At 58.8% G+C, this 25,274-nt stretch overlaps 3 protein-coding genes across 5 annotated transcripts in view; 2 read left to right on the top strand and 1 right to left on the bottom strand.

Moving 5' to 3' along the window:
- Window positions 1–4,332: 4,332 nt before the first annotated feature.
- Window positions 4,333–12,209, top strand: CUNH17orf99 (chromosome unknown C17orf99 homolog). The gene is made up of 5 exons (XM_044378707.2): window positions 4,333–4,375; window positions 9,245–9,544; window positions 10,752–11,021; window positions 11,194–11,290; window positions 12,194–12,209. Exons 1-5 carry the CDS (start codon window positions 4,333–4,335, stop codon window positions 12,207–12,209), a joined length of 726 nt encoding a protein of 241 aa, XP_044234642.2.
- A 1,315-nt stretch (window positions 12,210–13,524) lies between these two features.
- Window positions 13,525–17,468, top strand: SYNGR2 (synaptogyrin 2). Of its 3 annotated transcripts, none has more exons than XM_026484022.4 (4): window positions 13,525–13,661; window positions 15,577–15,745; window positions 16,154–16,293; window positions 16,373–17,468. In XM_026484022.4, exons 1-4 carry the CDS (start codon window positions 13,563–13,565, stop codon window positions 16,568–16,570), a joined length of 606 nt encoding a protein of 201 aa, XP_026339807.1. In that variant the 5' UTR covers window positions 13,525–13,562; the 3' UTR covers window positions 16,571–17,468. The 3 variants fall into 3 exon arrangements, with proteins under 3 accessions (XP_026339807.1, XP_026339806.1, XP_026339808.1); XM_026484021.4 differs by having other exon boundaries at window positions 15,508–15,745; XM_026484023.4 differs by lacking the exon at window positions 16,154–16,293 and having other exon boundaries at window positions 15,508–15,745.
- A 1,285-nt stretch (window positions 17,469–18,753) lies between these two features.
- The window catches only part of TK1 (thymidine kinase 1), an 11,541-nt gene continuing 5,020 nt past the window's right edge, over window positions 18,754–25,274 (bottom strand). Inside the window, exons 5-7 of the mRNA XM_026484020.4 lie at window positions 20,174–20,263; window positions 19,701–19,820; window positions 18,754–19,594 (exon numbers count right to left, since the gene is read on the bottom strand). Coding sequence (XP_026339805.1) covers window positions 19,388–19,594; window positions 19,701–19,820; window positions 20,174–20,263 — 417 coding nt within the window. The 3' untranslated portion in view covers window positions 18,754–19,387. The remainder of the gene's footprint in view (window positions 19,595–19,700; window positions 19,821–20,173; window positions 20,264–25,274) is intronic.

Genomic DNA, 25,274 nt, shown 5'->3' with positions numbered 1-25,274 from the left:
GAAAGCCTCTACTTCCACCAGGGGCCTGGCGCCTGGCGGGATTCCCAGCCTGGGCGCAGCTCTGGCCTCGTGCCCTCAGGCCCAGGCCTTGATGGCTTGGCTGGTTCGGCCCCTCCTGTGGCTGTCCTCTCTCACTCACCCAGTGTCACATGACCCTTCAGTCTGTCAGCAAACGCCGGGCCTCGATCTGGGGAAACACACAGTGCCGCGGGCTCCATCGTTGGAGGGCCACCTGCCTGTCCCGGGTGAAAGTGACACATGCTGTCGGCTCGGCAAGCAGCTTAGGCCCAAGTGTGGCCCCGACGTGCAGCAGTAGTATCTCCTGGGGGCTTGGCAGAAATGCAGATTCTCAGGCCCCACCCGCCCTCCTGACACAGAAAGTGTAAGGGTAAGGCCCAGTGCTGTCTTGTAATGAGCCCCCGGGGGCGAGGCCGCCCATGGTGCCCAGCGGTGGAAGGCTGCACTGGATACCGAGGCCCTTGTCACCTTCTCATACCTTTGGCGGACAGTCCCTGAGAACCAGCCAAGCGCAGCTCCAGGGGAAGGCAGCCTGGAGAGCCTTGGGGAATTCAAATTGTGGGCCTTTGCTCTGCTGAAACATGGGGCTGACACCACCCTCCTCTGAGTGGTTGTGAGGATTAAATGAGCAATTACTTATCGAGTGTCCTCACATGTGCCTTGAGTCACTGAGGCTTTATTATGGCCTGACTCCATACAACCTGGGTTCTCATGAGTCCTGTCCTACATGCAGCCCCTGGAGAGAAGGGGCAGAGCAGCCCAGAGAACCAGGCTCCTGTGCAGACACCCCCCCCAGTCTGGTGGCACCCAGGTGGTGGCAGGGGTGGGAGAGACGCCCTCTCCCACCAAAGCCCGGGGGGAAATATCTCTCGAGGCCGCCCACCACGCTCTCCTCTGACCTGCTCCCCAGATACACTGATGGCAGGACGAGGCTTCTCAGGAGCTGCCTGAGCAAAAGCCCCAACCCCTGGGCACAACATGGAGGAAAAAAGCACAGTTTTTGGAGACAGATTGGCTGCAGCCTAGAGGATCCCTCCGTCTCTCTTCCGTCCTCAGTTCTTTCAATTCCTTCCCCCAGCCACTTCAGTGGAGTGAAGACATACTTTTTGGAAGGGAATTTGGCTAGGAAACTAAGAGAGAATGCTCTTGCTCCCCACATGCATGGAGGTAGGTGGGTCCTATCCCCATGGTGTGAGTATGGACCCCACGGGGGTCACACCCCCTGGGTGTGAGTTAGGACTCCGCCGTGGCAAGTGACAGCTGCTGATTCTTGCCTGCTGGGCAGACGGAGGACCACCGAGGTGACTAACAAATCCAGTCCCCAGGTGAGCTCCGAGACATCAGCCCCCAGGCTCCGGCAACACCCACCCCCCAGCTCTCGGTCATCCCTGCTGCTGCTCCCAGGTGGGCGCTAGACCAGCTGCCCACCATGCCCAGACCTCTCGGGCCTCCGCGGCCCTCCCTGAGGAGGGCCAAGGGTACCGGAGGGCAAGGCTGTTCATGCCTTCCTTGGGTCAGGTGCTCACTGCTGGGCTGTGCAGGGCATGGGTGTGTCGAGCTCTGCAGGAGAGAACAGCCCCCACTGGAAGCAAATGGATCCCCAGGGGCGGGACAGCTTCCCCGAGGAAGGCAGCCAAAATGGGCGTTTCCCCGCACAAACTGAATGAACCTGTCTGGCAGCCCCAGCCTTGGCTCCCGAGGAGGCCCGCTGCCTGGGGCAGGCACGTGCCAGGGGTCGGTTGTGGGGCTGGCGGGGTCCTGGCCCACGCCTCACCTGCCCCCTCCATTCTCTCTGGGCTCCAGGCTGCCCTGAGCCCCAGCCCTGAGGGGTCCCGCCCGGGTCCGGCCTTAGTGTTCTTAGAGGTTTCCCGGTCCACCCCCCCTCCTTCTGGGAGCTCTGCTGCAGACTGCTGAAAGGCCATGCCACCGCAGATGATGTGGTTTGACCTCCTTCTGGTCCAACTGGCACCGGGTCCAGATCCTGGGGAATGACCACCATCCACCGGCATGAGGAAGGGCCCCTCCCCTCTCTGAGCTGTCACGCGGCATCATGCTCCCGGGGTGACCAGGGGCCTCATCCGGCCTGAGCTTTAATTTGGGGCCTGAGCCCAGTGTCAGCCAGCCAGCAGGTGCCCCAAAGGTGGTCACTAATGAACGAGTGTGAGATGGGCAGAGGGGGCCTCTCCTGCCTGCTTCTCCAATAGGTCCAGCCCACCAGGTCTCTAGCTTATATGTCAGACTCCCCTGGGGGGTTTGGGAAGGACCTTCACGATGACAGGCCCATCCCAATAATCCAGAATAAGGATCCTATCTCAAAATCAGAAGATTAGCGACCTTAATACGCCCTTGGTGGGTAACATACATATTCCAGGGGTTAGGACGTGGGTGTCTTCCTCCCCAACAAGCCCAGTACAGCTCAGCAGTGGGGGCTGAGCGTAAGCCCTGGTTTGGCTCCAAGGCCCAGGGGCCTCCTCATCCCCCCGGAGGGTGTGGGGGCCTAGCTGTTCTGGGCCCAGCCCTGGTTGCTGAGGCCATGGGGTGCTGTGGCCTCTGGGTTATCTCCCTGCTGCAGGCACCCACCCTAGGAGCATCCCAGGGGCCCCAGAGTGGAGGTGGCGCTGCTGAGGGAGCTCCTGCGAGCCTGATCAGAGGCCCTTACCCCGGTGGAGGCATGAGGCTCCTCCTGCTTTTCTGCTGGGCCACGCTGGGTGAGCTAATGGGGACGTCATCGGGGGCCGGAGGGACCGCTGCCAGGGCCTTGGGAAAGCAGGCTGAGGGTGCAGGGATGCCAGTGAGCACAGGAGAGGGACCCGGAGGCACGGACACTTCCAGAAGCACGAGGACAGAGAGTGAGAGATGTGGGCTTGAGTCTCAGACCAGCCCCTTACTGCACAATGTGGCCCAGTGAGCACGTCAGTCTGCGGGGCCCACTATTCACACATCCACAAAGCAGCTGATGACACTGAATGTTGTGACCTCGAAAGAGCTTCTGTGAGTGAGGACGCTTGCTGAATCCTGGGCCTCCCTTCTGGCCCTGGCAGGAGGCTCTCTGGGTGGTCTCTGGCTTCCCCTCCACCCTGGGCTCCCTGCTTACCGCCTTCACGCCCTCCCCTCTTCCAGCCGCCAGCAGCTTCTCCGTGGGGCAGGAGGTAGGTGAGTAGCCCAGCGCGCTTGAGGGAGATGGTGGCTGCCGTGGTGGCTGCCGTGGTGGGTGCCGTGGTGGCTGCTGTGGCTAGGGGAGGCTGCTGACAGTGAGCGGGTGTGTGGTGGTGGTCAGATGGACAGTTCTGGAACTTGGCCTCAACCCCTGCAGGGCCCTGGAGGGCATGGAGAGGAGCAGCGTGAGCAGGCCAGTGGGGGGCCTCCAGGGGACTTGGGGCAAGGAAAGAGCTGGCTTCCAGCTGGGCTACGGGGCGGGGGGGGGGGGGGGGGGGGAGGGAAGGGGAGCAGAGGTCGTGTCCCAGTCTCTCTACCCCAGGTGCCCGATCTGGAGCAGGTCTGCCTAGTGGGTGTGATCCGTGGAAGGGCAGGGGCATCGGGGAGGGGGGGCCCGTGGGCCGAGGAAGTCCAGGCTCCCCCAGAGTTCCGGCAAACAGTCTCTCAGAGGCAGCTGGAGGGCACGGTGCCCCTTCTCCACCAGGGGGTGGTACAGAGCCAGGGGGAGGGGATGTCTCTGGTCCCACCTCCGCGCGTGCCTCCCCCACCTCCCTGCTCTGGCTCCCCCCGCCCCGTCACACCCCCCCCCATTTCTAGCTCTGTGATCCTTAAGGTCAAGGTGGTGGGTCACCTCCTCCTCTCAGCAGGCGGGGGGTGGGGGTGGGGGGCTGGTGTTCCTCCCTGACTTGTCGCCACCATCACCTCGCCTGGGTCACTGGGTCACCGAGCTGGCATCATCTGTCTCTGTTCCACTGAAGGGTGGGTCTCGCTTGAATGCGGCACAAGCAGAATTATCATTTCCTCATTTGCTTTAAAAACAAACACGTCAGTCCTGGTGTTTCTGCTAAAAAGAGAGCGGCTGGAGGCGGCAGACATTTGCGTCCCCGTTTCGGGAAGTACCTGGCCGGGGCTGGTGGGCCCCCCTCGGCCCCTCACTTCTGCTCAGTCTCTTGCCCAACAAGCCCTGCTAACTGAGCCCCGGAGAGGCCAGCTAGGAAATCATTCACGCCTTCAACAGAGACTGCTGAAGCACTGTTTGGTGCCAGGCACTGTTCCAGGCCCCAGGATGGGTCCACAAGGTGCAGAAAAAAAACAAAGATGCCCCCCTTTCCCATAGCTTATATGCCAGTGGGGCTGGGGGGGAGGGGACGGATGACGATGACGGTGACAGTAAGTACCTTCCACAGTGTGCTGGAACCCGGTAAGTTCTAGAGAGAAGCAAGCAGGGAAGAGTGGAAGGGAACACGGGGAAGGGTGGGGAGGCTCAGCATGTATTGGGAGATTGTCACTGAGAGGGGGACACCCAAGCAGGGACACGAAGGAGATGGTGGGCAGCATGAGCCTGGACCTGGCCTGTGAGGCCTGAATGCCCAGTGCAGGAAGCAGTGGGGAGGGAAGAGCTTGATGGGGAGGAGGGTTGAGTAGGGAGGGCTCTGTGGGCGTAGCTACGGTGGGGGGGGGGGCGGTTTGCATGGAAGCCATGGTCTGGTTTGCTCTTCAAAGCTGCTGTGTTGAGAAGAGATGGGATGGGGACCAGGGGTAGAATCTCGGGGAGCCGTCAGGCTGTTCCGGGGATCCAGAGGAGAGATCTGGTGATAGCCAGAGCCCCAGGGAGAAGTGACCGAGATATATTCTGAAGGTCAGGCCAGCAGCGCGTCCTGAGGGGGGGATAGGATGGGAAAGAGCTGGGGAAGATGATCCCAAGGTTTTGGGCCTGAGCAACTCGAGGGACTGACCAACAAAGTGCAGCCTTACGGTGGAATGTTATGCAGCTAAACGCTTCCGGGGGAGCAAGAAGCAGGGCACAAGATATGGGAAGTTAGGGAACTGAAGAGCCAGGATGTTGGAAAGATGATGTCTGTGTATTTTGAAATCCCCAGACGCTGTGGCCGGTGTGGTATTGAGAGTGGTAGGAACCAGGGGCAGGAACCTTCAAGGAATGATGGGTGTTTCCGGGTAACTGAGCCAGGGGAGCAGGGTAGAATACGTCTGAAGACAAGAGGTTCAAGCCTGGTGTTTAGGGAGGAAGGAGGGAGAATAGTCCAGAAATGCCAAGAGGATGTCCACCCCTGTCCTCCCTGGTCAGTGCTGGGGAGGCTGCGGGCACCCCGCCACCTGAGACAACTGCGGACGCTGGTTCCCGTAGGCATCGGTGCGGTGTTGGAGTGCCAGCCAAGCTTATGTTCCAGAGGGTTCCGAGGGAGAACGCCAGGATCGGGAAGGTCGGGGAGGCGGTGGGGTAAAGGGGGACGCGCACAGAGCCTCCTAAGGGGGGGCAGGGCCGGGAGGATGACCTGGGGGCCTGGGGGGCCTGGGGGGCTGCCATGACCGCACAACAGTGTCCTCCTTCAGGGGTGGCTGTCTGCATGAAGCACGGATTCGAACTAGATCTTACTCCCGAGAGCGAGCGGAGGAACCTTGATGGAGTGTCCTCCGTTTATCCCTAAAACCGGTGTGGCATTTCTCAGCGAGGTTCTAGACCACTGCAGAAGAAGCCCTTGGAGGGGTGTTTTCTGGGGCTGCCGTGCGGAGTTACCACACGCGAGGGTGGGTTAAAACAACAGCAAGCCGTTCTCGCCCAGCTCTGGAGGCTAGAGATCTGAGATGGGGGTGTCAGCAGGCAGACGCCCCCCCGGGCCTCCTCTCTCCTGGCTCCTGGTCGCTCCTGGCAGCCCTAGGCATTCATGGCTGGTGACAGCATCCCTCCAACCTCTGCCAGCATCTTCACGTGGCCTCTCCCTATGCGTGTGGGTCTCTGTCTCTCCTGTTAGTAGGGTCACCCTAATCCACAATGGATCCCTGGATTGCATCTGTAAAGACCCTACTTCCAAATAAGACTCCATTCACAGGACCTGGGGGATAGGGCTTGACCATATCTTTTTTGGAAGACACAATTCAACCCTCAACATGTAGGCTGCTTGTTGAAAATCAGATCCCTGGATACCCCCTCCCCGCCCCCCGCCGCCTTAGGTCTAATACATCCGATCTCTAGGATTGGGACTCAAATCGCCAAGCCTCTGGTTATCACAGACACAAGTCTGGAGGCGGGGGGTGATCCTGAAGGGCCTCTGAGCCGTGGAGGGCGGCAGCTCCGAGGTCCCCGCATCCACCCCAAGGGGCTTCCTTCTCTCTTTAGCAACAGAAGGGGGCTCCGCGTGGCCACCCGCCCAGCCCAGCCCAGCCCAGCCCAGCTTGGCTCAGCTTCTGGTCTGAGCATGGGCCTGTCTCTTCACACTGAGTGTGCCGTCCCCTCCTCCGACGCTCTGATGCGCTTGATGCATTTTTAATGGGATGCCAGACCTCTCATTATCGCTGGGTTAAATGCATAAACTAAACGATCAACAGACAGAGACCACACCAGTCTTGTCCGAATAGAAAGTGAATGCCCCGTTGCCTAGTGCAGTCAGAAGCGATTCTGGTCTGTGAGTTTATGTAAATCAAGCTTCTATTATTGGCCCTCGAAATGGAAACTAAGGCAGCCCAGCTTTTTCTTTCAACTTTTACTGGTCGTTTCCCCCCAGGAAGGGAGCAGAGAAAAGTGTCATGGCACCGAGCCCCCTGAGCCCCCATTTCCCCCTTTGGAGGGAGATTCAGGCCCCAAGAGCATCTGGGCAGTGAGGAGCTGGCCCTTTGGCCCGGGTTGCATCCACAGAGTTCCTGGCGGCAGTGTGCAAAATGGCGCCCCAGAGACCACACTGGGCGCTCCGCACAGCTTTACTTACTTCGAATCCAAGACTTTGCGTGAAAGCCTGTTTGAAAAAAAAAAAAAAAGTACTAATATATCGGGATTTTCATGCTGTTGAGAAAGAGACACAGATGAGAACACACTTGTTGATGTCTGTGCAGCCCTGGGCAGGGCTAGAAATCTGATTCTGGAAGGCTGCTGATGGTTGTCAAGACCACGGTTTCTCAACCTGGACTCTTCTGATATCGGAACTGGATGGTTCCATTAAGGGGGCTGTCCTGTGCGTCGCTGGATGTTTTAGTGACATACCTGGCCTCTACCCACGAGATGCCAGGAGCGCCCCCCTTCGCGGCAACCAACAATGTCTTCAGACACAAAAGTCCCCTGGAAGCAAAACCAGAACCACCCCTGGCCGAGAAACACTGGTCTAGAAAGAAATGTGCTTAGTGGTCAGAAACTTCAGGATTCCTAGGAAATGTCTCTGAAGGAAGCACATTCTAGTTGGTTCCAGGTCTCTGATGGCAGTGTGGTTTCCAGAGCCAGTGTGTCCTCCCAGTGGGGCAAGGGTGGTGCACCGGGCAAGGATAGTGGGATTTCATCAACCCTTTCCTCTACGCCCCCGAGCGCTGCCCCTACACACTCTCCCTGAGCAGACACAGAATGCAGCCTCCCTCCCAAACCCCCATGGAGAGGCAGCCTTGTTTCCTCCCGACCTCTGTCTGGGAGAATTCAGTAGGGGCAGCAAGAGGCCCAGTAGGAAGCTCTTAGAAACGTCTTCTGCATCACACTGAATCCAGGATCTGCCTGCAACACAGAGCAGTTATCCCAAGCAGAGAGGCAGGAGGACTGCAGGGTGTAACTGGAGAGTGGGTCTGGCCCTGCGGCCCCCAGGTGCTGTGGCATCTGGCCCTGCGGCCCCCAGGTGCTGGCAGCACCCAGTCTCCTCCGAGGGCCTCCCTGCTCTCCAGAAATCCTGCTTTCCCAAGTGGCCTCTTTCTCTCTGGCTCAGCTCGCCCCTGTGGATCTGGGTCATACCCTCTACCCTCTGACCGTCCCTTTAAACCAGATGTTGGCCGCTCTGGGTGCAGGGGCCTGGCCAGCTGCCCTGCATCCCGGGTCCCCTGCTGGGTCTGGCACAAGCAGGAGGCCTCGGGTAGCGGAAGGGAGACAGGCATTCAGTGTGCAACTGGACAGTAACTGCCTTTTCATGAGAGGGCGTCGTTCAGCCAACAAACAGTAGATTTCTGGTCTCCTGCCTTGGGCCAAGGGTACAGTGACATGCAAGAAGGACTCCAGCGCCCGTCCCCTGCCACTTACAGTCGACCAGCTTGTTGAATCTAGAAGTTGAATTCGGCGTCAGCTCTCCTGACCTGTGTCCCACACTTCTCCATGCTTCCTACTCATGTCCTAATTTCATTTTATTTTTGTAGGAAAATGTTCTGGGCAAAAAAAATCTAAGCCCCAGAGGTAGACTTTTCTCCAGGAGGGCTTTCTTTCCTTCCTCCCTCCCTTTTTACAATTGAGGTAGAATTCACGTAACACAAAATTAACCATTTCGAAGGGACGATTCAGTAGCATTGAGCGCGTCCACGATGTTGTGCAACCATCCCCCTATCTAGTTCCAAAGCATTTCCGTCACCCCGAAAGGAAAGCCCCGACCCAGGAGCAGTCACTCCCTGTCTGCCCCTCCCCCAGCCCCTGCCAACCGGCAATCTGCTTTCTGTCTCGGGGTTTTCCTATTCTGGACATTCCACATGAATGGAATCGAAGATAGGTTGCCTTCTGTATCTGACTTCGCTCCCTCTGCATGCTGTTTCTTTCTTTCTTTTTTTTTTTTTAAGATTTTATTTATTTATTTGACAGAGAGAGACAGCCAGCGAGAGAGGGAACACAGGCAGGGGGAGTGGGAGAGGAAGAAGCAGGCTCCCAGAGAAGGAGCCTGATGTGGGGCTCGATCCCATAACGCCGGGATCACGGCCTGAGCCGAAGGCAGATGCTTAACGACTGCACCACCCAGGCGCCCCTCTGCGTGCTGTTTCTAAGGCTCGTCCGTGCTGTAGCATGAATCAGAACGTCACTCCTTTTTATGGCTGAGGACTATTCCATCGCGTGGCCAGACCACGTTTCACTTATCCATTCATCCACGGGCAGATGCATGGGCCACTTCCGCCTTCTGGCTGCCGTGAATCGCGCTGCCATGAGCCTGTGCGCACGTAGCTGTTAGAGTCCCTGTTTTCAATTCTTTTGGTCTATATCTAGAAGTGGGATTTGCTAGGTCATATGATAATTTTTTAACTTTTTGAGGAACCGCAAAACCAGCATTTTCTTAAGGTGCTTGATCAATGTTGGTTTCCTTCTTCCCCCTCTGACCCTCTCACCTGCCAGAAGTCACCCCTGAGACCTTCATCGCCTACAAAGTCCTGGAGGTTTTCCCCAGAGGCCGCAGGGTGGTCATAACCTGCCACTCACCCCAGGCACCCCCGCCTGTCACCTACTCCCTCTGGGGCAGCCAGGGCACTGAGGTCGCCAAGAAGGCGGTGAAGACCGGAGAGCCAGCCTCCTTCAGCATCAATATCACACTCAAGTCCAGGCCAGACCTGCTCGCTTACTCCTGCCAGGCGGCCTCCCCCCGGGGTGTGCACTCGGCCAGCACCAAGCTGCAGATGTACTGGGAGCTGTGGACCAGTGAGTGCACGCTGGGGGCTGGGACAGGGGCAGGGGCTGGGCTAGAAGGCAGGAGACTGGGGACAGGACAGGGTGCTCACCTCCAAGGCCACTCTGGGTCCCTTAGGCCTGTTCCCAGAACAGTGTAGCTCCTGGCTGGGCCCCAGGGCCCCATCTTCCAGCGGGGGCCTTTGGGGCGGGACGAAGTGACCAGGGCCTGGGCCTCATCAGTTGAGGTCTGGCCTCATGCTGATAAAGGAGGTACTTTTTGTGCTTTATCTAGTTGAATCTTCACAGCAGCTGGAGGGTGGGGTTCGTGGTTCCTGGCCTATAGAAAGCCCTTGGTGATTAAGAATGTTACCCCAGGCCAGTGGCAAAGGCTGGTTTCACCCCACTCTGTCCAGCCCCCAAACCTGTGTACTTCCCACTTCTTCCCTGATCTTAATTCAGGTGTCCCTCCTGGTGGGAGGCCCAGGGCTGGAGGATGTTGCCCAGGTGGGCCCCTGGCCCCGTGACCCCACCCCTGAGAGGAGCCAGCCTAGTGAAGGAGGGCCCAGGGTCTGGAGTCCTATGGTCAGGGTTCAAGTCTCCACACTTACAGGCTATGGGTCTTGGGCGAGTCACTCAACCTCTGTGGACCTAGTTGCTTCATCTGCAAAACAAAAATAATAATAGTTCCTACCCCAGGAGGGTAGAAAAGCTTCAACGGAAGCTTCTAGTAGGTGATCAGTATGCCATAAGGGGTGGTGGTTGTTACTCACCCGTAAGGCTGTTTTTAGTATTAGGCTGAAGGCCCTGGGGGATTCTAGAATCTAGAATCTTGTAAGTGACAGTTCTTGTTCTGAAGGAACTATTCCAGTAAAAGAGCCAAGACTGAAAGAATATAAATAGGGTTGCCAGCTAAATTTCGCCCAGGACATAGTCAAAACAACAAATTATTCATTTTTCACCTGAAATTCAAATTTAACTGGGCATCCTGTATGTATTTTTTATTTGGTAAGTCTGACAACCCAGAATATGCCAAATGTGAAATTGCATAGTACGCGCTGCAAATAGGGTAGAAGCTCAGACACGAGATAGGGGGAGTAATCCAGAAGGCTGCCTGGAGGAGGTAGCAATAAGAGTTAGGCCTCAAGGCTCGTAGGCATTTTGTAACAAGGAAATTTGCTGGGGAGAGGGTAGTAAAGTCACCCAGGCGCGCCCGTGCTAACCTCTTCCACCCTACCAGAGCCCGTGTCCCAGCTGCAGGCGAACTTCACCTTGCTGGACAAGGCATCGGGCCCCAGGGTAGAGATTTCCTGCCAGGTGTCCTCGGGCAGCCCACCCATCACCTACAGCCTGGTCGGGAAGGACGGGTCCGTCCACACGCAGCAGAGACCGAACTACGGGCAGCCTGCCAACTTCTCCTTCGCCCTTACCAACACGTCCAACTGGCTCCAGTGCCAGGCTGAAAATGACATCAGTGTCCAGTCCAGCCCCTTCAAGATGGTGCCCCCAGGTGAGAAGTCCCCTTGGTTTCCAGAGGGACAGCTGGCACTCTGGGTATGGCAGTGGGAGACGGAAGAGCTCCGCCTCGCCACGGTCAGGAGCGGGGAAGGGCGCTGTGAAGCAGCCATGCCCCTCCGGCCCTGCCTAAGGGCGGCCAGCTCAGCCACCCCCCTCCCTCACAGGACAGCTGCCCCAGGGGGCTATTGTGGTGCTGACTGGGAGCCTCGCCTCCATTGCAGCTGTCACCTCCTGGTTGCTAGGCCCGGCCTTGTGGACCAGGTAGGAAATGGGTGCAAGGTTTGGGGGAACAGTGAGGATGGCGGGTGGCGTATGGACCACCAGGAGCCCGGCTGGAGGCAGCGGGTGGTGGGTTTGTGGGACAGGGCCGCCGCCAGGCAAAGGGCCATGTGGCTCATGCATGACTTGCAAATTTCACGAAGGGCCTACTGGGTGCCACGTGCCTGCTGAGGGCTCGCACATCCCTGGCTTTATCCGACCCCAATCAACACTCCCAGTAGCCCTGTGATGGAGTCACTTGGCCTCTGGGTGGGGCGTTCACCTGTCTCCCTGATGGGTCTGAGAAGGGACCCCATGAGTAGGGATGATCCCCCCCCAGGGACCAGGGTGGATGAAGGGCATCTGCTCTCCATGGCAACCACAGAAGCCAGTGCTTCCCGGCTGGTGACATGAGGCAGGGCCAGACCTCCTGGGGTCCCCTCTCCAAGATTCTCACTTCACTGACTTGTAAAGTGACCAGGGCCTTTGTGTCGTCTGTCCCCCGGCCCCGCAGGCCTCTGTGTGCTCCACCTGTCTGGCCTTTGGGAGCTGTCACCTGTGCCCCGTGAACTTCTCACCTCCCTGGGCCTCTAGGATACTGCCATCTCCTGGTTGTCTTCCTCCCTCCCTGGCCAGGCTTCTCAGCAGCCATTGTCTGTCCTTGGTACTCCCCTCGTCTCATCTCTGGGTCCCTCCCTCCCATCTCTGTCCCTTCCAGAGGCCAGACTCACGGGAAAGCCGTGTCCCCTCTCTGAGCCTCTGTGTTCCCTTCTATAAAATGGGGTATAGAGACTGGGCTCTCACGCGCCATGTGACCAGGGGCCAGCGCTTGTCCTCTTGGTGATTCAGTTCCCTCCCCCTTCATTTAGTGGGGTGACTAAGCCTCACACCCCTTCTGCTGCCCAGGGCACTGATGCACTAGGCACCATAAAACTCCCAGAGGCCTTGGGAGGGGGCGGCTGAGAGGTGTGTTTGCCTAACCTGGAATCTTAACTCCTTTGTCATCAAGGTTGTGACCAGAAGAGGCAGGCCTGGCAGAGTCCCCTCAGGAGGGCCCTGGTCTTTGTCCATTGCAAAAGGACCCACCATTTGAATGAAGAAAAAGCCTGCCGGCCCTGATTCTTGGAGCCTGGTGCTCTTCCATGAACACACATGGTGTTAGGCTGAGGATTTTAGGATGAGGTGGGCTGTGATGGAAGGGGAGGTCCATAGGAAGGGGAGGCTCTGTGTGACCCCTGTCTTCACCCCTCAGCTGCTTGTCACCGTCCATGCAGGTCTGGGGAGAAAGTGGGGTACATTGTGAAAAGGCCCAGCTGCACCAGCCCACCTCCCTCACAGCTGTTCCCCTTTTCCCTGGAGTGGCACCCCATCTCTGGTGGCCTAGTCCTCTGGCCCCACCTACGCACCTGTCACGGTCCAGCTCACCTGGGAGGACTCTGAGCCCTCCTGTGGCCAGCACCCCCTTAATCCTCACTTGCAACTAGCAAAAAGAGGCTGGAGTTTTTCCTTGCCAGTCAGCTTGTGGCCCCTAGGGAACGCACCCCCCCCACCCCACCCCCACTCGGCCTTCCCTGTTCAGATGCTCTAAACCATTTGGGGGTGTGTTGGGGGAGGAGAATTGGATTAAACCCTGTCCTCTGCCTGTCACCCTGGAAACTTTGTTTCTGTTCGCACACCATCTTGGGCATGGAAGTCTGAAGTCAAAGATACTTGGGACCTGGTCCAGCTGGGGAAGATTTGGCGGGGGCGGGGCTCGACGCCACCCCAGGCTTAACTCCAGAGAGAAGCAAAGAGTGACAGGCCAGTCAGAGAGTGCGTCCAGGCTGTGGCCTGCGGTTTTGGATAGAATGGGGAGAGAAGAGGGGGTGCTTATGAGCCTGGGTCCTGGGCAGGTGATACCCAGACAGGCACCGAGTGAGCTTCCTGGAGAAGAAGGCGGGAGGGCGGGGGCAAAATGTGGGTGGGGTAGAGGGGCGGGCCCGCCGTGCGTCCCTCTCTTCCTGAGCACTCTCTGGCCCTTATCTGGGAGAAGGGGGACGAGGCCCGGGCCACGAGGTGGGCTGGACGGCTGTCCGCGGCCGAACGCAGGCCCCGCCAGCTCTACTCGCCACTGGCGGCGGGCCGCACTTTGCCCTCGGTCCCTGGGGCCGCGCTGGCCACGCCCTGGGGGCGGGGCGGGGCGGTGGCTGGGTCCTCGGCGGTCCGCGGCGGCGGCGGCGGCGGCGGCGGCGGCGGCGGCGGCGGCGGCGGCGGCGGCGGCGGCGGCGACGGCGACATGGAGAGCGGGGCCTACGGCGCGGCCAAGGCGGGCGGCTCCTTCGACCTGCAGCGATTCCTGACGCAGCCGCAGGTGGTGACGCGCATCTTGTGCCTGGTGAGCCTGTCGGGGCGTCGGGCCGGGGGACCGGACTGGGCCGCCGGGCCCGGGCGGGGGAGGGGGTTGCCGCGAGCCTGCGAGCGCGACAGGTGGCGGCGGCCGAGGCCGGGAGGGTGCGGGTGGCGCGCGTGGAGCCGGCGAGAGGGCCCGGACCCCGCCGCCCTCCCGGCCTAGGGCCCCGTCGGCTCCCACCCACGGGCCCCAGCTTCCCCCACCTTCTCCTGGTCCCCGCTGCCCCCCACCGGTCGGGCCCCGGCGCGGGGTGGCCCGGAGGCGCCGCGGGGAGCAGGCCTGTCGCCCTGCTGGCGGTGGGAGGAGCTTGGGGCAGCTCCAGGACAGGTGGCGGGCGTGCTGAGACTCCGTGCTGGGGGAATTCTCCGGGAAGGGGCTTTCCAAAGCCACGTGGGGTACCGGGGCAATCTGGCTCCCCAAAACAGTATCTCCCTTCCACTCTGGAGCAGGCCGCGGGTCTGCTTCCCCGCAAGATCAGGGGACCCCAGGATGTACCCTTCCCTGTGAGGGAGGGGAGCCCTCCAGCACCAGGTTGGGGGGGTGGGGGGGTGGTCACAGGCTCTTGGACAACCAGCTCCGGAAGTTGAAGAAGGTGTTAGAGAGTGGGCAGGCAGAGGGCTGGGACTGAAGTGCCCGCGCCATGCCTTCCTGGGACTGGAGACTTCTGAGGTGTCCTAGTGGCACCCATGCCCCCTCCCTGCCCGATCGTGGGGTCTGCTCCAAGGGGCAGATGCCCCGGGTGTTGGGACGGCTGTACCAGGAGTGGGGCCTGGCACACTGCTCCCAGCATCCCGGAGTTCCGGCTTCATCTCCCGCTGGGGGTGGGGCTTGTGACTGCCAGCTCCAGAGCCTGTTCACAGACCTTGTTCCAGCAGGGCAGGGCTGGGGAGAGGCCTGGGCCCCTCCCCGTGAGAGCCAGGTGTCCAGATTGTCCTGCATCCCAGCATCTGCTGACACGGGGTGGTGGCCTGGAAGTTTGGGGAGGAGATGAGGTGACATGAGGCTGCTCCCAAGGGCCTGGAGCCCCTCCCAGAGTTCTGGCTGGCATGCCCCCTTGCACGCCCAACTGGGACCTGCAGGGTTCTGAGTGCAGAACTGTGTCCACAGGGCCTGCCAGTCAGACTAGCCGGGGGTGTCCTATGCAGACAGGACTCACTTATGGGCAGGAAGCAGGCTGGGGTTCCCTCAGAGGGGACAGTCACGATACCAAAGAGGCCAGTAGTCCTTGTAGGAAGACGGCTGGCCAAACTGGGGAGGCCAGGCTGGAGCAGGAAAGAGTTGGGGGGGCACCAAGGAGTGGGAGTCTGGGCCACGGTCTTCTGCTCAGAGCGCACTGGCGTGCCTCTCCTGAGCGGGGGGACTTGTCCGTCCCCGAGGTGTTCAGGCAGAGGTTGGGTGCCAGAGAGGAGACAGGCAGAAGATAATCTGGGGGCGAGGCTCCGAGCCTGGGTTTCTGTAACTTTGTCGCCCAGCTCCTACTGAACCACGATGACCCCTCCTGGCAGCCAGCTGGGGCGGGGCAGTGCCCTCTCAGGAGATCCCCGGCCGTTCCCCACTGCCCCCCAGTCCAGGAATTCCCAGCCGTGCCCCTGCTGATGGCGGCTGTGCTGGTATCTGCTGCTGGCCTGAGAGAAGGGAGTAGGGAGAAGTGGGGACCGTGCACCAGGAGGCAACTTGCTTATCAGCTCACACCCCAAGTTCAGAAGGGGCCATGGCACCTGACCCCCCCCAAGGGGAACAGCAGCAGTGGGAGAGCCCAGGGTCCCCGTCATGTGTGCCCCCCTGGGGGTTGTCTGATGACCACTCAGCCCTTCCCCACCTGTCCCCTCAGGTCTTTGCCTTGATCGTGTTCTCGTGCATTTTCGGCGAGGGCTACAGCAATAACCACCTCTCCGAACAGAAATACTGCGTTTTCAACCGCAACGAGGATGCGTGCGGCTATGGCAGCGCCATTGGGGTGCTGGCCTTCCTGGCCTCGGCCTTCTTCCTCGTGGTTGACGTCTATTTCCCCCAGATCAGCAATGCCACTGACCGCAAATACCTGGTCATCGGCGACCTGCTCTTCTCAGGTACCTGCTACCAGCGCCCCCATTCTACCTGGGGAGGTGAATAGGAGCAGGCAGTGTTCCCCAAAGCCCTGGGGCTCTGGGATTGCAGGGCCTCGGCAACCTCGGGAGGGGCCCGGAGCGGCCCCGGGTCCCCCGCCCCACTCAAGCAGACCGACTTGCACAGGGATTTCTGTTGGTCTGCCGAAGCCCACCAATGTTGAGTCATGGTCAGGGGGCTCTGGAGCCAGGCACCCCGGTCCCCACCCTGGCTTCGGCATCAGTGCCCTTTATACTCCTGGATGCTTCTGGGAGATCCTTGCCCAGGGCCTCCCCCACCCCCCTGCCAGCACGGGGGGGCCCCTCCTGGGTCCCCAAGCAGCCCCTGCCTCCACCATGGAGCTGACCTTGCCCTCCCGGCCTTCTTCCCAGCTCTCTGGACCTTCCTGTGGTTCGTTGGTTTCTGCTTCCTTACCAACCAGTGGGCAGCCACCAAGGAGGCAGATGTGCTCGTGGGGGCCGACTCGGCCCGGGCAGCCATCACCTTCAGCTTCTTCTCCATCTTCTCCTGGGTAGGTGGGCCGGGGCGGACAAGGGTTGCAGTATCTTTGGAGAAGGGTGGTGGAAGGCTGAACTCGGGGCTCCCTGCAGGGTGCACTGGCCTCCCTGGCCTACCAGCGCTACAAGGCCGGAGTGGACGACTTCATCCAGAACTACGTAGATCCCACCCCAGACCCCAGCACAGCCTACGCCTCCTACCCTGGCGCGTCTGTGGACAATTACCAACAGCCACCCTTCACCCAGAACGCCGAGACCGCTGAGGGCTACCAGCCGCCCCCCGTGTACTGAGCTGCAGCCGCGGATGGTAAGGGAGGCAGAGAGGGTGCTCAGGGGGCCTCCCCCCTAACCCGGACTCCTCCCATGAGCCTTGCCTCCTGGAGCTGTGGCCTCCTCATCCTGTCCGGTGCCTGTCGGAGCCCCTGCTCCCCTCCCCCACCCTGGGCTGCTGGCGTGGAGCCCCGGCCAGAAGTGCCTCTGCCCCACGGCCTTCACCCACCACTCCTCAAGGGCATTTTTTAGAAAAGGGTTTTTAGCCAGATGTGTTTTGTTACTGCTTTTAATGATCTCCACCCCAACCCGAAAGAGCTAGACGTGCCTGACATGCTGTTTTGACAAGTGCCTTAGCTTCTGTCCAGCCCAAAGGAGCCAGGCTCAGATCCAGGCCGTGGTGGTCGCAGTTACTTGGGGTTTTGTGCCAAAGATGAGGCTGCAAGCCTTCCACCTGCACTGCGGCTGGTGCTGGGCCGGGGCCCCCTTTCCTGCTCACTCAGGTCTGTTTCCCACCTCCTGGCGCTACCATGTCCGCAGCCCCGTGCCTGCCCTGGGAGCTGGCAGCCCTGTGCTCACTGCTGTCGTGTCTGCTCGCTCTTGGATCTGGGGTCCCTACCCTGTGCCTGTGCCTCTGGGCTGGTCGCCTGACAGCGGCTGGGCTGGGCTGGGCTGGGCGGATGCTCGCGGCAGGGGGCACGGGGTAGCACTCCCTTCTCCTTGTTCTCAACACTTGGCAACAGGGAGGGGCTTTGCCTGACCGGAAACACCCAGCTTTATGTAAATATTCTGCCACTGTTAGGTGTGGGGTGCACCCACAGCCCCTGGGCTGTTCTGAATGTATTAAGGGGGATAAGATGCACAGATCCTTGGTTCTAGTAGGCAGATTCCAAGACAGAATAAATGTTTTTCTCCTTCATAATCTCCATTGTCATTCCTTGGGCCTCAGCCTAGGGGTTGCGGAGAAATTCCACTCCTGGGTGCACCCTGGGAGGGGGTTGCTTTATGAATTTGCATTTTGAATAGTCAGGGCAGTCTGCCCCTCTGGTATGCCTAGTGCACGCAGGCGCACACACTCCCTTGTCTGGGGTCTCATGCCTCCCGCTGCCGTCCATCAGCATCTTAAAATAGCAGCCGAGCTCAGCCTGTAAACAAGACAGCTCTTCTGGGCGGCTTTGCCAAGGCCCTGCTGTGCCCTTGCTAGAGTTGGGGTGGGGGCACCTGGGAGCTGCCCCACTAAATGCCCCTTCCCTGGTAACCCTTTCCTTCCCAACGCCTCCTAGCAGTGAGGAGTACCCTGGGATGGCCCGCCCCAAGGGAGCGAGCCCATCTCCGGCAGGAGAGGCCAGGGTCGCTGAAGCACCTCGTTTCCCTTTTGGAGCAGTGACAGCAGGGACTGTCAGAAGTGGGCCTGTTAGTTTGAAAATCCTGAGTACCAACTAATACGGTTCTGTGAACACCTCTGTGACTCAGGACCAGCCACTGGCAAGCTGGAGTAGAGCAAAGGGGAGAGGCAAGCCAGGGCAAGGAGGCCACCCCGGAACCCTGATCCCATCTGCACCCAGTTTGGGGTTGAGGGAGCTTGCCCACCCCAGCGGATTCTTGCTTCCATGCAAGCCGCTGACAGCCCATTTTACAAGGTACAGCTCAGCTAGTCTTCTGGGCGCCTGAGCTATCAAGTGTCTGTTTCACAAACAAAACCTGACCCCACAGCCCCAGCTGGCAGCTCTGACCATAGCCTTGTCTTTCCATCCTGGGCCCCAGGCTCCTCCGTCCACCCATTTTGTCCTGAAACCCGCCCAGACAGAAGAGCAAGCAAATGTTCCTCCTAGGACAGCCTTCATGGTCGCTTCTCGGTTAAAGTGTTGTGGCTAAGAGACTAGTAGTTCTAGAAAAAGATCTGGAAAGAAATCCCCACCCTTGTCATATCAGAGCTGTCTACAGTGAGACCCAGGGCATCCCAGGCTGTAAAGACAAATGTGTTTACGGGGCACCTGGGTGGCTCGGTTAAGTGTCTGACTTCTGCTCAGGTCGTGATCTGTGTCCTGGGATCAGGCTCCCAGCGCAGTGGGGAATCTGCTTGTCCTTCTCCCTCTGCCCCTCCTCCTACTCATGCTCTCTTATGAGATCTTATGAAATCTTAAAAAAAAAAAATGTGCTTTCACCAACCCGTAAATTTTAATATTAGTTATTAATTCACACGCTACAACAGAATCATAGACCCCAACCCTAGCCACCTCTGCCCCAAACAACCCCCCCCCCCCCTTAAAAGATAAGCCTCTGGGACCTGAGCCCCAGCAGGGTAAGTGTCTCCCATGTGAGAGAGGCTGTAATTCTGGGGAAAATGATGACCGGAGTGTCGGAAGCAGGAGGGCACAAGTCCAGCCGCCCTTGGGAGGCCAGGAGTCAGTCCCAAGCAGAGACAGAAACCTTTGCGTGGGCCGAGGTTCGGTCTGTGCCGGAGGCTCTGGCGCTCGGACTTCCCAGCGAGAACAGAAACCCAACAGCCAAAGCCACAAGGGGGAAGAAGCCATGGGCGCCGATGTCGCCACAGTGTACGGTTCTGCCCCTCACCCCACAGGAGGGAGGGGGGTGACGGCGGTGGCCAGACCCTGAGCTCATGAGTGGACCAGCAGCCGGGAAGGGAACCAAGAAAGGGGAAAACGGGACGTGCAGACCACCAGCCCAGGACCTGCACCCAGGAGGCAGAAAGTCCCGTCTTCGCCCCACCCCCCACTTCCTCCTGAGGAGGGCTGCGCGGCGGCCCTCGGGTGGGGGTGGGGCGGCCAGCCGGGGACGGGGGGCGGCCAGCAGGGGGCGGCCGCGAGAAAGGGAGCCTCAGTTGGCCGGGCTGCACTGCAAGATCTGATGCGCGGAGAACAGCTTCCGGACTCCCCCCGCCTCTCCCGGCTTTCCCGGCACCGGCACCGGGCAGTTCTCCTTGTTCTCCTTGCCGTCCGGCGCGGCGGGCAGACCCGAGGCCTTCTTGAAGTAGCAGAGGCGGCACACGGAGTGGTATTTGTCTGCTCCTCCAATCACCTCGACCTGGCCACGGGACGCAAAGGGCCTGGACTGAGCAGGGGCACAGCGCCTCCGGGTCCCGCCCGCCCCCCCCCCCCCCCCCGCCCCGGAGCAGGCACGTGGGGGCTACCTCTTTCTCCGAGCCTAGCCGCTTGGTGTAGGCGGCCTCCCGGAAGCACTCCATGCACACGGCTGTCAGCTTCACCACGCTCTCCGCCAGGGGCACCAGGTTCAGGATGGTTCCGAATGCCTACACTCCCAGGGGAAGACAGGGTGAGCACATCTACCTGGCCAGGTGGGTTTTTCCTTGAAACCCTTGGACTCACAAGCAGGGACCCAGGGAAACCTTGCCTTGACCTTGCTTTCCCCAGAGTGCCATCCCCTGCAGCAGGCAGTGTCCAGTCCGGGATGGACTCCCAGGCAAGCCAGGGAGCTGGGTCTGCCTCATCTGAGTGCCCACTCTAGGGCACTGCCCAGCTCAGAGTGCCCCCAAGTGCCAAGCCCCGGTCATCCAGGTAGCACTGCACTGAGAGAAGAGGCTCCAAGGCTCCGGCCCTTCCTTCCCTCCAGATCCCCTCCTAAGGCCTGGATCGGATACCTCACCTTCCTCTGGAAGGTCCCATCCAGCGCGGCCACAATCACGGTCTTCCCGGCGTTGGCCATAGTCTCGCTGAACTCCACGATGTCTGGGAACTGGAAGGGGACAGGGGTAGGGGGATGTCTGTGAGCTTCCACCCCGAGCAGCAGCTTCCGGGAGTCACGGAGACACTGCCACCCATCAGTGTGGAGCATGAGAACAGGGCGACCCCAGCCCTCTTGCCAGCGCCCCAGACCAGGAGACCAGTGTCTCTGTGTTCAGCCCCACCTCCCATAGCCATGCACATCCATGACCGCCCACGTCCACTAACCATTGCCAGCTTTTCACGACAGAGCAGGTGCACTCCGGGCCCCAGCACATCGGACCTGTCACTAGTGATGCAGACCAGCTGGAGGCGGTCTAATACCGCGGTGGCCAAAACCTCGGGCCAGAGGGCTGCCTGCCTTGAACCCTGCTCTGGTTGGACCCATGACTGTGTGACCTTGGCAATGAGTCCATGTTTCCTTTTTCTTTTTTTTTTTAAGATTTTATTTATTTATTTGACAGAGACACAGTGAAAGAGGGAACACAAGCAGGGGGAGTGGGAGAGGGAGAAGCAGGCTTCCCGCTGAGCAGGGAGCCCATGCGGGGCTCGATCCCAGGCCCCTGGGATCATGACCTGAGCCGAAGGCAGACGCTTAATGACTGAGCCACCCAGGAGCCCCTGAGTCCATGTTTCTGAGCCTAAGAAATGGCAAGGAACACCCCCGGTGTTGCTTACAGATCCAAGGCACTCAAATAGTGAACGGACGATGTGCTCTCTGATGCCTAAAGAGGGGTCAGGGTTCCACCAGCCACTTACAGAGCAGGACGACACAGCAGGCCCTGCGTTTACTTGGTAAATCAACTGTCATTCTAAGCGGCCCGGGGTGAGGCTGCTACTTTGCAGATCCTTTATGAGTTTTCACGCTCAATCATACTGCCTCCAGTGGACTGTGTTTGTCTATCTGCATGGATCTTCGGGTTGTGTGAACGGGCACATTCTTGTCTTGGGGCAGCAGGTCTCTCCCCAAGCCGTTCAGGCCTGGCTTGGCCCATTTACTGAGGTGTGAGGTTATGGAGACCCGGACAGTTAGCAAGACAAGGTCCGTGAAGGTGGCTAGGAAAACCAAGAGCAATTTGAGTCGGATTCAGCTGAAGCCAAATCCGACTACCCTCTGTAGGACTGACCAGGCCCGAGCACAGAAGCAGCCCCCACCTTCCCCCACCCCCAACTCCAGCACGGTCGCCCACACATTGCGGGTCACAGAAATGCAGCTCCCAGCCTTCAAGGGGCTCTCGGCCAGTAAACACCCCCCTCTCTAAGTTGTCACAAAGAAAACGATTTCCAGACCTTACCAAATAATCCCCTGGTGGGAGGTGGGGGCAAAACCACCCGGAGACGAGCAGCCCCGTGCCTCACCCGCCACATGGAGGCATAATGTCAGGACCCCGGTCCTTCCACACCCAGGGGTGGGGGCCCGAGGAAGGCCTCTGCCCCCCTCCCACCCCCTGTGCCGATGCCAACATTCAAAGAGCTCGCTTGGGCCCCTGTTCACGTGCCACCTCCCTAGGTCCCCAGCGGGGGTGCCCGAGGCCCCTGAGATGAGGACGCGCTGCAGAGGGCCAACCGGGAAGCTCTCTACTGGCATTGGTCTTTATTGCTATTCGTTTTTGTGTTATGTTAGGGGTTGACCTGTGTCCCCTCCCACCCCCCACATTCACGTGGAAACCCTAACCGCCAGGACCTCAGAAAATCACCTCATTTGGAGGTAGGGTCTTCGCAGATGCCATCCCATTAAAGTGAGGCCAGCAGGGTGAGACCCCATTTCATGTGACTGGTGTTCTTACAAGAAGGGAACATTTGGACAGAGTCACAGAGGGAGGATGGCCATCTATAAACCAAGGGGAGAGGCCCGGAATGTTCCCCGTCCTGGCCCTCACAAGGAAATGAGCCTACCCACACCCTGATTTCGGGCTTCCAGCCTCCAGAACAGGAGAGAATCAGTTCCTGCTGTGTAAGCTGCCAGTCGGTGCTCCCTGTTACAGCCGCGCTGGGCAAACAGTGCAGGTCACACTGAAAACAGACCTGCAGGGGGCGCCTGGGGGCGCAATCGGGTAAGTCTCAACTCTTGGTTTCAGCTCAGGTCGAAATCTCCCAGTGAGGAGAGCCCCTAAGAGCCCCATGTTGGGCTCCATGCTCAGCAGGGAGCCAACTCCCTCTCCCTCTGCCCCTCCCCCTACTCCCACACACTCACTCTCAAATAAATAAGTAAAAAATCTTTAATAAATAGGGGCACCTGGGTGGCTCAGATGGTTAAGCATCTACCTTCAGCTCGGGTCGTGATCCCAGCGTCCTGGGATCGAGTCCCAGCATCGGGCTCCCTGCTCAGTGGGGAGCCTGCTTCTCCCTCTCCCTCTGTGGCTCCCCCTGCCTGTGCTCTCTCTTGTGCTCTCTCGCTCTCTCTCAAATAAATAAATAAAATCTTTTTAAAAAAAGAAAAAAGAAAAGAAAAGAAATAAACTAGAACTTCAGGGCACCCAGCTGGCTCAGTCAGAAAAGCATGCAACTCGATCTCAGGGTCATGTGTTTGAGCCCCACACTGGGTATAGAGATTACTTAAATAAATAAAAACTTAAAAAATAAATAATTAACAAATAAAATAAAATAAAACTTCCAAGCACTTGGCAAATTTAGGGTTTTCTTGGTAGACACAAATAGTTACAACATGGGATCCAGGTAGGAAAGTACCAGCAGAGGGTTCTCGCTGGTGGCGAGTTGGCCCACTGGTGTCCAGCTGCCCATTCCACACCTCCGGGCGACTGGCGGCGAGCCCCTTCCTAAAGGAGTTTCAGTGGAGGGGAAAGAGCCCAGAGCAGAAATTAGGAAGCCTCCGAGTGGATTTGCACCTCCGTCACCTTCCTGCCAAGAGCCGGCTGGCTCGTGATCGCAGCTGAGTGAGCCCTGGCTCTGCCCCGCCCGGGGCCTCGCTTCCTGGCAGACACGCCAGCCTCACAGGGGCAAAGACCACAAAGGATGGGACCAACTAAAATATTCAACCGTGGATGGAAAACACTAAAGGAAACACCACGGACAGAACCCAAAGGCAAACAGAGAAGACATAGTTACAGCATGTGACAAAGTGGAGGAAAGACAGACCAAGAGAAAAAGGAGGGGAAGGCCTTCCAAGGCAACTTACAAAAGGAGAAAGAAATACAAGTAGCCAATAAACATGGAAACAGATGTCAGGCAGCAGCAACGAAGGAGAAATGCCATGGTACAGGGTGTGCGGGCGCACATGTGGGTGTGCTCACATGGGCACGCTCCGCCACCCGCCCTTCACTCCTCTCTCCTGTAATTCTGCAAAGGCCCAGTGGTCACACTGCCCTCTGCACCTGCTGTCTGTTCTCCATCAGTGGGGAGCCTGCCTGGAGCCACCTACTTCCCTCCTACCGGAGACACACCCCGCCAGCCAGCAGCTCACTCCCTGGCTCTCCCACAGGCCCCTTTCTGATCACCCCACCTTAGTTCTGTCCCCCCGACGGTGCCTTTCCGTCCAGTTGTCTCCACCTGACCTATGACATCATTCTCTCCCTGGACTAGAATGTAAGCTCAGGGATGGAGACTCTGGCTGCATTCCCAACAGCAGGAACACAGCCGGCATGGGGCACAAGCCCTGAAAGTACTGATAAATGAATGAATGAATGAATGAATGAATGAATGAAATTGGCCCCTTGACCAGCAATTCCACTTAGCAGATAAATCCCAATACAGCAGACCGCAGGCCAAGATGTCCATCACAGCTTTAAATGGCACGTGCCAGGGGGCCAGTGTAAGTAAGATGTGGTACATTTGTAAGCATTCGTAAGGATGGGTACATCCTTGTAGACGGGTGCATTTGCTGACACGTGAACAACCGCACAGCGTGATAGGAGCCCCCCTCTTTAAAAACGTACCCCTATAAAGCCTAGACAGATGTGGCACCTACAGGTAAAGGGATTTGTATTTGTTTTTCTGGGCTGTGAAAAGAGAAGAGCAGCCCCAGCAGTGACGCTGGCCAGGCACTCCCAGCCGGGCCCTGGAGTTATCCCACGGAATGTAATTCATTTCACGGACCGTGAGCATCAGGCAAGGCTGCTCCATGACCGCGGTGGCTCAAGGCCAAAACACGAGCCTCCATAGTCCCGTCTGAGCGCAGACGCACATGAACATGTTTAGGCTACAAGGGACCACATGTTTCCCCGTCCTGGCCAATAGGAGTGACCACTGCTGCTTTACCAACCTGGCTTCAGCCTCCTGGTCCCCTCTCCCTAGACAGAAGGTTTAGGATGCCGGTCAGGATCACCTCCCTTCCTGAGGGCACAGAATCGAGAACTAAGCCAACCTCCTAAAGCCGTCCCCAGAATGAGCCCCATAAGCCCCAATCCTAAGAAGCAAGCCCTCCCCAGGCCCTCAGTGAGACGCCCCCAGGTCCCACGGCGTGGGGTCTCCTGCAGCAATCACTAACCAGTCACTACACACAGCAACAAAGCATCCCACAGCACAGGAGGGAAACCAAGACCACGAAGGAATACGCGCAGACTCAGCCAGCCGCACTCCTGAAGAAAGGAAAGACTGAGCCAGAAAAGCCTTTAACACAAGATTTTCAGAAAGACAAGGGAAGGAACAGCAGCAGTTAAAACAAACGGTACATCCGTAAACAGAAACAAGGATGTGTGCATTAGAGCGGGAGTGACGCGAAAAGAACTAACTGGAAATCCCAAATGAAAAATAGTCTTTGAAACCACACACACTTTGGGAGATGTTCCCAGAACACCTGCCGGAGGTGGGGAGAGAGATTCGGAGTGATAATGGCTTCCTTCTCCCCGACAGGCATGAAGGCACCACGCTCAAATGTAAAAGGCACACCAGACACCGAACAGGGTAACTAAGCATAAGACCTCCCAGGACACGCTTTTCTGAGAGCAAACCTGCCACCCAGCCACCTGCTCAGGAAGGCATTCACAGACCGATGGCGGCGGGAAGGGGTGCTGCTTTTCCACAGCCACAGGGAAAAACCATTGTCAAGCTACCCTCTGCCACCCGCT

The sequence above is a fragment of the Ursus arctos genome, unplaced genomic scaffold (assembly GCF_023065955.2).
Source record: "Ursus arctos isolate Adak ecotype North America unplaced genomic scaffold, UrsArc2.0 scaffold_24, whole genome shotgun sequence".
Classification (NCBI taxonomy): Eukaryota; Metazoa; Chordata; class Mammalia; order Carnivora; family Ursidae; genus Ursus; species Ursus arctos.
The sequence above is the reverse complement of the archived record's forward strand: the minus strand, read 5'-3'. Positions and strand labels throughout refer to the sequence as shown.